The sequence below is a fragment of the Branchiostoma floridae genome, chromosome 15 (assembly GCF_000003815.2).
Source record: "Branchiostoma floridae strain S238N-H82 chromosome 15, Bfl_VNyyK, whole genome shotgun sequence".
In the NCBI taxonomy this organism is placed as follows: Eukaryota; Metazoa; Chordata; class Leptocardii; order Amphioxiformes; family Branchiostomatidae; genus Branchiostoma; species Branchiostoma floridae.
The window spans coordinates 14,686,134-14,700,350 of NC_049993.1; the positions used below are offsets into that span (position 1 = coordinate 14,686,134).

At 39.7% G+C, this 14,217-nt stretch overlaps 2 protein-coding genes across 5 annotated transcripts in view; one reads left to right on the forward strand and one right to left on the reverse strand.

The window, feature by feature from the left end:
- Nucleotides 1-757: 757 nt before the first annotated feature.
- LOC118431696 (ficolin-2-like) lies at nucleotides 758-8,055 on the forward strand. The gene is made up of 6 exons (XM_035842957.1): nucleotides 758-1,099; nucleotides 1,764-1,868; nucleotides 2,282-2,401; nucleotides 3,325-3,604; nucleotides 6,587-6,789; nucleotides 7,373-8,055. Exons 1-6 carry the CDS (start codon nucleotides 982-984, stop codon nucleotides 7,531-7,533), a joined length of 987 nt encoding a protein of 328 aa, XP_035698850.1. The 5' UTR covers nucleotides 758-981; the 3' UTR covers nucleotides 7,534-8,055.
- A 31-nt stretch (nucleotides 8,056-8,086) lies between these two features.
- The window catches only part of LOC118431695 (ensconsin-like), a 34,394-nt gene continuing 28,263 nt past the window's right edge, over nucleotides 8,087-14,217 (reverse strand). For 3 of the 4 annotated variants that reach the window (XM_035842956.1, XM_035842952.1, XM_035842953.1), the window contains exons 8-12: nucleotides 12,873-13,059; nucleotides 12,109-12,234; nucleotides 11,437-11,636; nucleotides 10,191-10,289; nucleotides 8,087-9,619 (exon numbers count right to left, since the gene is read on the reverse strand). In XM_035842956.1, coding sequence (XP_035698849.1) covers nucleotides 9,458-9,619; nucleotides 10,191-10,289; nucleotides 11,437-11,636; nucleotides 12,109-12,234; nucleotides 12,873-13,059 — 774 coding nt within the window. In that variant the 3' untranslated portion in view covers nucleotides 8,087-9,457. The remainder of the gene's footprint in view (nucleotides 9,620-10,190; nucleotides 10,290-11,436; nucleotides 11,637-12,108; nucleotides 12,235-12,872; nucleotides 13,060-14,217) is intronic. The other variant, XM_035842954.1, reaches the window with a different exon arrangement.

A 14,217-nucleotide genomic window follows, 5' to 3' on the forward strand; every position in this document is an offset into this window, starting at 1 on the left:
TTAATTGCGTTATTGTAGCTTCATCATCTACAAATTAAATTACAAAAAATCAGCACCATTCTTTTATTTCCATAATGTAGTTAAAATAAATTTCATCACAGGCAAGATAACTTAATTTTAGTGCAGGGGCGCTTAATGATTCTTCAATTAAACTCTGACCTTGAAATACGTCAGGTAGTAAGTGACGTGAGAAAGGTGGTCAATTCAATTGCTAAGTTTTAATTCTGTGTCTTGAGTTTAGACACCACTCCCTCCAATATTGCCAGACCACAGAAGGTAGAAGCTACGTTAACGTTTGTGTTGTAGTTTTTTTCAAAACTATCTTTCTATTTACGTGTATCTCTGTCTGTATTGTGGTGTGGTTGCACCGAATGGGAGAGTGTTTGGATACTTGGTTGTCACAAGACCAATAGGTCATGTGTTCGATTGCTGTCGTCCCTTGCTAGACGTTTTGTCTGGAATATGTCTGTACAGCGTAAGGCACTTTTTACGACTTTCCTCACTTCACTCAGGTGTAAAAATGACATGATTTTAGTTAGGGGGATAGAAGGCGGTGAAAGGAGAGCTAGGGTTTGGCTCCACCTTCCAATAACGGGCCTTAGACACAGTGGAGTAAGTCTCAAAAGGGCTATAAGACTACATACCTTAACTTTTGTCTTGTATCTCTATTTCCCAGCTTAGATTGTCATAGATATAGAATAGCTTATTTTAAAATGTCTCTAGTTGACTAGTACTGGGAAAGAGTGTTTAAAAGTTTGTAAGACTCCTTTGTTTATCGGAGCTATTTCTATATCTTCACAGTGTTACTGTCAGAGATGTGTACATGTGTACGCTGTTGTGATGGTGGGAGGGGGGCACTTGTAAAACAGTGTATCGGTTACTCTCCAAGCAGATGTAACTCTCTGATTTACATTTTCTTCTTACGTTTTATGAAAGCACAGCACAACTGATTTTATACCGTTTGTCGCCGAAATAAAAGCCATGGTTGGATTGGCCGTGACCACTACTATCATCCTTCTTGTGGCTTCTCTAGCCAATGCCGCACCAGCTTCTAAAACTAAAGAATCTTATGTCGAGAGCGAGATACAAGTTGTTTCAGGTGAGTTCACATGATATATAATTACGATTTCAACCTCAATATAGATGCTCTTCAAATTTTACATAGATCTTTTTTTCTTTGTGGTATTAAGAAAGGTGACTGATATCTTCTAAAAAGCTTGAACAATGAAATACATTGAGCTGTCAACCGCCCAAATGCTTTTTATTTACAAAATACAAGTAATTTTATCTATCAATGATACAGAATATGACACTTATTACAATACTTTTCGAAAAGCTCTGTATTTCAGGACGAAGCTGAACATTCATAATGAGTTTTTGATGGAATTTCTTTTTTCAAATTCAAATTCATGTAAGAACTTGGTATTACGGCGAAAATTCTCTGGAAAGCCCAAACTGATGTGAGCGTGAGAAAAAAAGAATAGTGTGTAAAAAATTGCATTTAATTGAAATTTAAATGGCCAGAAAGGTTGTTTTGCAGCTGTTTTGAAAATTTGCACAAACCAATCACTGATCATGAGGAGAATTGACCAACCAATCGAATATCAGCATATATCCACTAACGTAGAGTAGCCAATCATATAACTGCTTCCATATGCTGATAACCAATCAACTGTCAACTGAATGACAACCAATCAGAGGGAAGATCGTTATATTTTTAATTTCCATGTATCTTTCGTCTCTTTTTGTGTTTTCCGATGCAGCAAGAATAAAGAAGAGTAGAGCGATTCTGCATGACATTTACGATGACCTAAAAACGATCGGCAAGCGGGTGAAAGATTTTGATATCAATATGGAGAGACTGACTGGTAAGTGAGGAATATATGCATATATCGTTACATTTCTAACACATCAAAGAACTTTCAACATAAGAAAGTGTTTGTAAGAAAAATATGATTTTCTAAAATATGACATTTTTTTGTATATAAGAGGATATTTCAAATTTTCAAACGTTTTTGGCAACGTTCAAACTTCACGATCGTCCCATATGATATGTTTAAAAAAAATCTATTAATTACTTTTTTTGATAATTGAGACATACAATACCAATTTGGTTTGATTCATCTAATTGATTTAAATACAGAAGATTTACAAATATGTGTCATTGCTATGAGGTTATGTTGCTCAAGTAATAAGCGTTTATTTCGATTCATTACACTGTATCCTACTATCTTATAATATTGCTTTAAGTATTATATTAACAATTTCTTGTTGATTCTAGTAAATGTGACCGCACTGGACACTTTCTATTCTAACTTCCAATGGACGCCCGTGCGACAAATTACTGGTACTGCAGCGACAGGCGGCGCTACTGGGAGTGTGGCCGTGCAAGACATCCGTGGTAAGGCATTCAAGTACATTACGTACATTAATATAACGAAGCCTTTCTATACGAAATTGATGTCTTAGAAAACAAATTCACAAGATGGTGAATATGTTTAAAAGCATTATCAATCAATATGACTGATACATGTATCTGTATTAAAGCAAATTAATGAAAAAAACTAAAACTACAGCCGAGCACAGAAAATAACAAAAAACTTTTGCTGTTAGTCAGTAATACAATTTAAGAGTTTGATTATAGACTCACTTACAAAATGTATGCAATACTATACGTAATAACAATACGTTATTTCAATTCGTTCAATATCATACATTTTATATATCCGTCACGCAAAGTCCATGCAATAGTTTACTGTAATAACAATACGTTGTTTCAGTGCGGTCAATATCTTACTTTCGATACAGCCGTCGATAATAATAACTTTTGTACATTGTTCTTTAGTTTCTACAGATGTGTTGGCCAGTGGTAACACCCAGAGCGGGGTTTACTCTGTAACTCTGGCAACAGAAGAATAACATGCATGCGCTACTATATTGTAGTAACAATACGTTGTTTCAGGGCGTCCAATTTCTACTTTTCTACAGTTTATGTCAAACTGCTCTTTCTACGATCACGAAAGAAAAGAGCTGTTTGAAGAGGCCACCAAATTTCATCCAAAGTTCTAAACATTCACCGACAAAAAGAAAACAATTCTCCTTCTAACTTCACAAAATCCACACATAATAGAAAAGGTGGGATCTTTAGTCTTCGAAAAAGGAGTCGAGCCCAGTAACCCATAATCTAGAGTTAGCTTTTACTAGCTTTAGACTCGAGAAGACACTTGTGATATTGTTTTTGTCTTATGCTTTGTCTGAATCTCTCATGTTACCTGCAATTAACCCACGGGAATTTGCAATAAACTTTACTGCATTGTATTTCAGATTGCACAGATGTCTTGGCTAGCGGTAACACCCAGAGCGGGGTGTACTCTGTGACCCTGGCTTCACAGGAGTCACCAACCCGGCTGTACTGTCGCATGGAGGGCGACGACGCCTGGAACATCATCCAACGACGCTCGGACGACAGCGTCGACTTCGACCGCAGCTGGGACACTTACAAGAACGGCTTCGGTGACCTAGAGGGGAGCTTCTGGTTCGGCAACGACAACATTCACCTGCTGACCAACCAGGGACAGTACAGACTCCGCGTTCGTTTAGAGAGGTCAGTAGTAAACTCACTCACTCACTCACTCACTCACTCACTCACTCACTCACTCACTCACTCACTCACTCACTCACTCACTCACTCACTCACTCACTCACTCACTCACTCACTCACTCACTCACTCACTCACTCCCTCACTCCCTCACTCACTCACTCACTCACTCACTCAGTCGCTCGCTCGCTCACTCACTCACTCACTCACTCACTCAGTCGCTCACTCACTCACTCACTCACTCACTCACTCACTCACTCACTCACTCACTCACTCACTCACTCACTCACTCACTTACTCACTCACTCACTCACTCCGGTTGAACGTCTGTTGTTCCCCATCCTGTGGGGGTTAGACGTGCTTGCATGTAGATGAGGGGGCTTGATGGCAGCTCTCCAGCGTCCTCTATCATTTGGGTTGACACTGTGTAGGTTGAGGAAGTGTATGTCTTCGCTTATGTTGTCCGTCCGTCTCTTTCGTGGTCGACCGCGAGGGTTCTTTCCCTCTATGCAGAATTCTATGATCTTCCTGGGCCACTTCTCTTCCTCCATTCTTTGGATGTGGCCGTACCAGCGTAGTCTGTTAAATCTAACTGTGACCTGTACACTATGTACCCCAAGCCTGGTTCTTAGCTGCTCAGTGGACAGGGTGGCCCAGAGCTTTCTAGAACATATCCAGCGGACCATGGCACCATCAGTAGTAGCGTGCGTTATACAAGTTTTCTTCGTTACACAACCTTCTTTAATTCTTCCGTAAATGTGCAGACGACCGCCTGTCGCCTTCATCAATGCAAAATCAACTCTTGTTTCATTTTGTACTGATGAAGGCGACAGACGGTTGTCGAAACGTTTACGGAAGAATTAAATGAAGGTTGTGTAAGAAAGAAGACTTTGTTCAATTGATCTACCAACCTGATGAAACTATTTATGGAGTAGCGTGCGTTGTAAATGAATAGTTTCCTCACGATTAGTGGTGGTCGTATACCGGTACAAAACTTGCCTTTTTCTCGTTTACCTTTCAAGAAAAACCGGACCTGAAAAATCAGTGGACTGGATTTTGGACCGATTAGAAAATGAACAAATAATACCGAAAGGCGTTCATGCGTTTTATGGCTTACTAGTTCACAGGTAGCAAGAGCAAAGTTAAGGAGAGTCATTTTTAGAGAGTTTTTTTCCTGTACAGTCAAACCTGTCTATAGCGGCCACTCAAGGGACTGGTCAAAATTGGCCACTATAGAGAGGTGGCCACTATAGAGAATATGCTAATTAATTGACCACAAGCAATAAGTTACACATGGTTTTAGTACCCACTGATCTTTATTCACATAATACAGTACTGTACATGTACTGCAATGATTTTACACTATATGTATTAAGAAAACAAAAGCTATAAAAAGTTTTAAATGTTCTACAGTTGATATTGTCTGAAGAGACCGGTATCGTCATATTTCTTTGATCTTTCGTCTTGTATCCTTTGATACTTCGCCGTCCGTGTGTTCCCTCCCGCGTTCACACGTCAGGTTCGCCCATTATGCTAATGTGGTACTCACAAGAAAAGTCTCGTCATTTTAGACTTTCTCTTAATAAATGTAAGAATAAAATCCACCATAGTCTGAAGTTCATATCATTTTGTCTTTGTAACAATTCATTTAGAAAGTTTTTGTGATGAAAATTAACCTAAGCGATAGTGTATTAGAACGTAACTTTAACGCAATTTACCTCTGTAATATTGGTGTCGTCTATTGACCTTATATGACCTTGCTTGTCGGCGGGTATGGGTAGCGCCAGTTTACGAAGTTTTGTTTTGAAAATAAATCAAAGAGGTTTTAAATCCGGCGTAGGGTGACGATACGGCAGCTGTATATGGCCGAACGCGTCCCGAAACATAGATCAGCGGTCCGAGTGGCCGTAATCGGCAGTGTTTTTGTACCTGCGGGACCGGAAATCGTGTGGCCGTGGCCGCGTTGGACAGGTGGCCGCTAAGCCTATTTCTTAATCATTACAAATCCAAGGGACCGACAAAAAGTGGCCACTATGGGCAGGTGGCCGTTATGCAAAGGTGGTCGCTAGGTTTGACTGTATCTGTATCTAAAAAAAATCTATATAGCCGGTATAACCGCCCTTCGGCGTAACAAACCAGCTTCGCAGGCACGCGGCGCGGCAGCAGCTGGTTATATTACACCGAAGGATCCGTCACACCTAACTTTTGCACATCCATCTGCAAGCGCGTTCTTTAAAACTATCCAGAGAAGATGCCCCTACTGTGCTTGGTGATGACAAATTCCACTCTACAATATACGAGGGGCATTCAATAAGTAATGTCCCTGACCCACTTCCAGTTGTTTGATCTAGATGAAATTTTGCATGTGTAATGAGTCATATCTCTATGGGTTATGTTGCAAAAAACAGCTCTGAACTAATTGTGGTTACTGATTTACTGGTGTTTGAACTGAGTCAGGTGTGAAATGGACCAGGTGTGAAATGGAGCAAGTTGAGTGTCGCGCAGTGATCCGGTTTTTGTATTTGAAAGGACGCACACCAAAGGGGACTTTTGATGAAATGAAAAAAACTTATGGTGATGATGCCCCATCATATGACCTTGTAAAACGCTGGCATCCTGAATTCAAACAAGGTCGGAAGTCTGTGGAAACAGCTCCCAGACCTGGTCGTCCCTCTTCTGCCATTGATGAGGCATCTGTCGGAGGACCAACCTGGGATGTCCTACAAGAACGGTGTCCAGAGCTACATCAAATGATGGGAGAAATGCATAACTCTGGGTGGTTCCTATGAAGAGAAAGACTAATAACTGTGCCAAGTTTCATTAATCTCCTGCTATGGGAAATGGGTCAGGGACATTACTTATTGATGCCCCTCGTATATATATATAGTTCTGGGAAAATATGACTTCAACAACCTTCATCTTACGTCGTGTTAGGGCACTGAGTTCATTTGGGCTCATCTTTTTTTTTTACAAAAATGTACTTTCAGGTTCAACGGACAGTCAGCACACGCTGACTACGACTTGTTCCGTATCAAAGACGAGGAAAATAAGTACCAACTGGAGATTGGGTACTTCACCGGCGGGGGTGCGGGCGACTGCCTCTACTATCACGCCTACATGTCGTTCTCCACGTACGACCAGGACAATGATCATGTGCCGTGGGGATGGAGCTGTGCCGAAAACTTGCACGGTGTGTAACAGTGGGGTTCAAACGACCATGCGAAACGGCTGTCAGCCTTTTAGCGTAGTGGTTTGCGTTGCTGGGTTTGTGATGTGACGGACCGGGTGCGTATCCCGGTAGTCAGAAGAATATTTCTTTCTGTTCTATTAGTCCCTACGCCAAAAAGTATAGCTACTCAAGCAACTGGATACAGTTTTGGAAAAAGTCAGACGTTTCAACTGCTATCCCGCTAAAACCATATCCAGTTGCTTAAGTAACTACTTTGTGGCGTATCCTATTACCTGGATACCTTACCTACATCGACGTATCCATCGCACTTATTAATGTTTCATTGGTTCCCGTGCCGACCCTGTGAGTAACAGGCTAGAGTTGTGCTACGCAGGGAAATCGAGGACGAATCTTGAAAAGAAAAGGGGGGATAGTGTAGTAAGAGTGGGGTTCAAGCGCTGCCAAACTGACCACGCCGACAGCTCTGAGCTTTTGGCGTTGTGGTTTGCGCGTTTGGTTTTATAATCTGGCCACCCGGATTCGAATCCCGGGAGTCAGGATATTGCGCTTCTTTCTGTTCTACTCACCCCTCATGTTGTTTCAGGTGGTTTCTGGTTTAAGGATTGCGGACAGTGCAATCCCAACGGGATGTATTACAACAGTGCGGTGAGAGATTCCGGCGCTACTAGCTGGAACCCGTGGACGTACTACATGGAGAGTCTGAAGTTCGTGGAGTTCGGTTTGCTGCGTAGGTGGATTGACTGATTACGGAAAACAAATGTCTAAACAAATGTGTGTGTGTGTGTGTGTGTGTGTGTGTGAGTGTTGTGAAGTTGACCATTTTTCATGACTCATGACCTGTAGTTTGTTCATGTTCAACTAGGTGGCGCTTTTAATCTGTATCAGAGCCAAGCAAATAGAGCGCCTTCCACATTGTACAGATGCAAGACTACTTAGTGCAAGATTGACAACGGGTGTCTGTGTTTTTGTGTTCCCTAAAGACCTGTGAATGTATAGGTTCAATTCAAGTAGATTATCGTTAATAAGTGAATTCAATTTCCTTTTGCATGTATGTCATAAAAACGAGGTGGTAATACAATAATGTTTGGACTAGTGGATAACTTTTGGATTTGATTACTGCTTTTGTTGTATTGAATTACACATTGATGATAAAAATCATATGATCACCACCAAGTTTTTAGAACTGTATATTCCTGAATGTGTTTAAATTAGGAACTACACTTTAAGCATATAGAAAAAATACTATATAATGTAGCATTATGTGAATATGAAATAAAACACACACTGAGTACAAATATCAGAGTCAAACATAAGTTTATTCATTTATATAGAACATGCAGAGAGTCAGTTATATCAAGAATTCTCTCCCAAATACAACTCTTATGTACAATTACAAAATACAAATGTAGTTTAGGCTTGCAGACTTTTTTCTCTCAAAATCTCAAATATTTTGGACGCAAAAAAAGTTCACACTTATGTATAATATAATATAACATGGCAAAACATTCTTGTATAAAGCTATAAACCCTTTACAGACAACGATTTTCAACAATCATCATGTAAAATACCAAAGTTATAAGCTGTAATTTACACTTTGGACTCTAGGGGGCATCATTGATACATCCGTACAAAATTCAAAATGATGTGCTTCAGTCTTCAATGCATTTCTGCTACCAGCAAAGCCTTTAAAGAACTGAATATAAATAGGCTTGCTTATACAAGCTATTCAAGTACAAGTTGGCAATGGATGTTGAGAATTGCAACAATAATTTTTGTCAAAACCAAGGTAAAAAGTCAAAAGTTATACATTTGTATATTTATACACACTGTACAAAATCTAATTGTAAATGCCATGCACACGACATAAAATAAAATAAAACTATACATAGCTTAAAGATTGGACTAAAAAGTCTCTAAATTCAAATTCAGAAACATCTGTATAATGTATGGAAAGATGACTATTTGTCAAAGTAAAATGTAACTGGAATTATTACAACATAGAAAATAAAATAAAATAAAAAGTATTTAAATATGGCAGAAATAGCAGATAAGAATGCTATGATAGTACATGGCTGTCTGTTGTTTGTTTTTGCAGTTGTTGTTTTAAAGCTCCCAATGCGACATGATTTTGCTCTGAGTGGCAAGGTCCTTTTTGTCATGTTTTGCTTGACTGACAATTTTTCAGCTTTGAACATTGCAAGAATAAGATGGCACAAAAAAACAACAATCTTCCCACAAATGGCTGTTACAGGACTAGAATGAAGCTAGAGAACACAAAACATTGATATGATACCCTATTAATGGTCTTACACCAATGTTCTTGTCCAACAGAATAATTCAATACAAATGTCACTGTTAATGCGATAGCTTCAAGTGAAAGAAATAAGATACATTGATATGATACCATATGGATGGCCTCAGTTCAGTGTTCTAGCCTAGCATAGTACTGCAAATGCACTTAAGTTTGCGAGGATTTAATTTTGCAGTAGGTAGGAAACTGAGAGTTCCTGATGTTTTCACGGTTGAAAGAAGGCGGTTGACGGGCAGAAAAACAAAGCATAATGTTGTGACGTTTTACATGTAAGTTTGCTGGGTAGAGTTTTCCATGAAAACCGTGAATATAAAATGACCACAAAAATTACAACATTTACAGTAACATGTCTTTGTGTCACGTCGGGGGCATGACCTTGGCAGGCATGTACCCAGGCTGCACCTTGTCCATGGTGTGCATGATGTTGCTCTGTTGGTTACGGGTCAGCGCCGCGTGGATCTTTTTCTGCGTCAGTTCCGCCCGTAGAGCGCGGAGTTCCGTCTCCGCTTGATTTCTTAGCTGGAAGTGTTCAAAGGGCACAGTGTCATTGGCCATACCTGACTGTAGCAAGAGACAGATGGTCCTGGAGAAAGCTCTCAATCTTCATGTATTAAAACCTTGTCCCCCAACGACCAAGAGGTCAAGGGACTAGGTTAATACATGTATGTATACATGCAATAGACACTATTCTGACTAACGTTGAAAATGCATTTACATCTAGTTTGACACCGAATGACCACTGAAGACATTTAGCATCGATTTCATAGTCCATAATGGTTATAAGCGATGCTGTCTCTGGAATTTGAATCCAGATTCTTTTTCACCCAACATACATGCTACTTAACAGGACATACGCAGTCCCATGGATCACCTAATCTCCCTGTCAATTTTAATTGAATGTGAAAAATAGCTGGCTGAGAAAAAACTGGTCAGGATCTGAACCCTGTACCAACTCAGCCGAAACTTTACCAAAAGGCCACAAGGTTAGGGTATTCGGCCAAGTCCGTCTGATCCATTGAGTTCGTAAAGTACAGGGCATGCAGGTTTTGTTTAAGATAAAGCCTGACTTGTAAAAAAACGTTATTCATACCTTCATTTCTGAAGTCAGCTTCATCTTTGCATTCTCCACCTTCTCCTTCAAGTCATCCAACTCATGCTGGATTCTGGTCAGCTGCACCTTCTGGTTGTTCTGGAAGAACAAAACATAAGAGGTTGAAAATAAACTGTAAAATGCATTTAAGTTCGTGGGGATTTAATTTTGCGATAGTGGGGAAAAGGACTGTTTGCAGTGGTTTTAACTTTGTGTTAGCACCATGCAATGTAGTCTAGCTTTTACCGCCCTAGAAAAATGTTGCAGTGGTTTTATGTTCGGGGTGAAGTGTCCACTGCAAAAACAGCAAACATAAAATCACTGTGAACATCTTTGCATTATACAGTAACATACCGGTAAAGCAGTCTGATACTCAATTGAGGCAAAATATCATGCTTTATTAAGTAGCCGGAAGTGCAATATTTCAGCTTCACCATGGTGCTTTTTTTTTCAGCCGAGTGCACCCAGGGTTACCCTTGCTCTACTTGATAAGTGTGTTGTTTTTTTTTATATGCAAAAGCTTTAGGCTAACGCCTGACACTCCAAGCCTCATACTTCAGGTGCCACTGGGCTTAAGTCACAATCAAAAATGATGAATGCAATTGTCCAAGCTGGGGTTGACCCTTGGATCAGAATTTGATCCAGATCTAGATGTCCAAGCAATAGGGTTGCATTACCGCTTGCGCCACAGAGACATGTTTAAAACGAAAGATGAAGAAGGAGATGCTTCTATTATTGTAGTGCACTAAAACTACTAATCTCCAATCAAATATTTGAATGTCACAATCACATTGACTCAGGAAGGTAACTATTTAAAGTAGCAAGGCAGTAAAGGCATTTTCTTTCACCCAACATCTACTTTGAGATTTAAAAATAAACAGTTTGTTGACAGGATGGATTTTACTTGCCAAAAAAAAACATAAAATGTGATTTAACTGCTTCTTATTAAACATTTTCATGCATACACTTGAGTGGAATAATCTTTCTACTACGTGTATTTTGTCTACTGCATGTACAATGTCATGGAAGAAATACACGTATGCACATACCGTCATACTGTCCTCTATGTGCTTTTGCCAATGGTCATACTACATGTAAGATCATGAAGATATGTTAGTATGAAGTGAATCCTGTCTAGAAAATCTGTGAATTGATTGATTGACCGATGGACCTAAAACCATTGCCCTAAAGTGACTCGTCCTTAAGACCCATTTTAACACCTGAATGTAACCATGTAACTAAATACCTTGTAGGAAGGAGGTACCTTAGAGGAAGGTGGATCCGTGTTGACGTTGAAGCGCCGTTTCCCGTCTTTGTCGCCCTCTAACTTCGACATGAGTTTTCTGTGCGTCATGTCCAGCTCGGCACGCAGACGGTTACAGTTCTCTTCCAATGGAGTCGTTTTCTTCTTCTCTTCGAAGTAACGCTTCTTCCAAATGTCTCGCGCTGGGAAAACAAATGACAATTCTCAGAACATTAGGTAACAACAAATATGATAAGATTTCTACTATAATAAGTGTTAAGGTTAAGGTAAAGCTATAGTGGCAGCAAATTGTTAGTTCCATTGGCCTAGGGCCTTCCAACGCATTTTGCCTCTCCAAATTAAGTTGGGTCCCCTTTTCATGCCTAGAATAGGCTGAATGGAGTGAGGAAATTTGGACTCTGAAGGACACAACATCTGTGGCATGTAAGGGCACTCAAACCCGAGACCTCTGGATTCTTGGTCAAACACCCTGACTGCTGCACCAACACATTCGTGCAATGCCAGACCAGTTATAGAGAGACCAGATGGAATGTATGGGGTCAACGGTTACGTTACATTTGTGGCGAACTATATTGTATACAACATGTATAAGCAAACTTTAAGTCTCTTTAAGTCAGTTCTCAGTTTGGCACGCTGTGACCCATCACTGCTTACCTTGGTTTCTCCTGTGTTGAGTCTTATTCTGGAGCTGCTTGGCTTTCTTCACCATCTCCTCTCGTTTCTTCTCAGCGTTCTTACGCTCCTCCCGTATTCTCTCCAGCTCCTCCAACAGGTCTTCTCCTGTAGGGCAAAACCACAGCAATATTAAATGATTTTTTTTCCAGCAATAATGTGAACTAAGTCTAATAGTATCTAATCAACATTTTTGGGTATGTTGCAGTTTCCTTTTTCAGCATTTGAAGCACATTCTTCTTGATATGTGTGTCGGGTTCTTAAATATGCAGAGGTTTGACACCTCTTTGTTCAGAAACACTCTGGACCCATGTTCCAACTCAGGCTCATCTACAAAAGTTGTATATAACACTAGTTCACCTTTATTCGGTGGTTTAACCTATATCCGTTGCTTTTAAAAACACCAGGAGGGTGTCAACAGAGGGTGTTTTCAAACAACAACATTTAAAAAATATTGAAATTTGAAGCCATTGTCTGTCGACGTGATACCTCTATATACACCCTGTTTTCAAAAACATACCGGATACTGTAGGTTAACCCACCAATGGAAATGTACTAGCATTGTTTACTAATATATGTTCCATACAAATACAAATGCAATTTAACCATAACATCCATGACTCAGCAGAACTTGAATCTGACCTAAGGCTTCAGGGTCCACAGAATTTAATCCATATGGCAAGGCAGAAGCTTCTCACATGGTCTAGATCAAAGAAGGAGTTTTGCTGGAATCAAAGTTTACTCACTGTCTGCGCCTGCTCCGGAGGACCTCCGTTTGCTCCGTGTGGACTTCTTGGGTGACTCAGATGTTTGTGTCTTACCCCCGTCCCGCGAGGAGGGGAGCTCTAAGGGAGGTGGGGAGGGGAATCGGGCCACCTGGTGTTCAGGTGAGTTACTTCTCGATCTTCCCTTTTTACTCTGAGCTTCCTTTTCCTGTCGATGAAGAAAAGTCAATAGTCACTCTCTTTGTCAATGGGATATCGATTCAGTAAGAAAATGCATTGATTTTAGAAGTAGGGAAAAAGAGTTTAAAACTTTAAAGTGAAACAGAAAGGAAAAATCATTACGTAATGCACTCAAAAGCACAAGAAATAGTATTTACAGTCTAAAGCTAATCAGCATTAAGTATTGAAGGTAGGAAAAGTTTAAAAAGTTTAGAGGCTTAATATATGGTACAGTTTCTAATGCCATACAAAATCTATCCAATGATGTCACCAAACTAGGCCTTGCTTCATTAGAATATTCTAGGCCCAAAGTATTAAGGATAGCAAGAAAAACTGCAATTTAATCTATATCAGGGAATGAAAACTGTAATAAAGTTTTGAATACATGTACTTGACACCAGATCTAATATAATCGAAAACTTATGATATGTACACGTCAAGTACACATGTATCAGAGGGGCAAACTAAAAGCAAAGCAAAAGGTATAAAACCAGATATCTTTCAATACTTTGGTGCAACTGCAAAAGCACCATGACTCATGTAATAGCTCTAACAAAGGCAGTATGAAAATAGCTTGATAAGTGGGCCATAGCAGTAGGCAATCTTGTGCAGAAGTGCAGGGAGTAGATGTTAATATGGAAGCCGATTCGTAGTGTTAATAATGAAGTAAGGCCTAGTTTACCGGACATGCATAAACAAGTATATTGTAAAATAGATAGAAAATAAAATAAAAATATTCATGCAAAAACATGACCAGAAATGAGTTTCTTTGCGAACCAAGTACATTTGAATCTGCATTTTATGAGTTTCCATCCATTCTGTCAGCATGTACAGAACGATTTTGCTTATACAGTACTAGATGCATGTACCTACCTTAAGTTTTGTTATTTCACATGGTCATTCGGACTCATTAGTAACTCAATCTCATTTCTGGCCATGCAGGACTTTTTCATACAAGTCCTTGGTTAGAATCAGGTGCAAAGCAATCCATTACTTCAGTAATGGTAATTAAAAAGTATTACATAATAGCTCCTTAAAAGCTGTTAAAGTTTAAAAGTTATCCCATGTTGATAAGGTTATCACCCCCTATAAGTTGTTTTAGTGACCAATATACAGACAGCATTCCACCAAAAGTTCAATCTCAAAT

Coding starts and splice junctions, on each gene's coding strand:
- LOC118431696 (XM_035842957.1), top strand. CDS start 982: ATGGTTGGATTGGCCGTGACCACTACTATCATCCTTCTTGTGGCTTCT. Junction 3,605..6,586: donor CTCCGCGTTCGTTTAGAGAG/GTCAGTAGTAAA, acceptor ATGTACTTTCAG/GTTCAACGGACAGTCAGCAC. Junction 6,790..7,372: donor CTGTGCCGAAAACTTGCACG/GTGTGTAACAGT, acceptor ATGTTGTTTCAG/GTGGTTTCTGGTTTAAGGAT.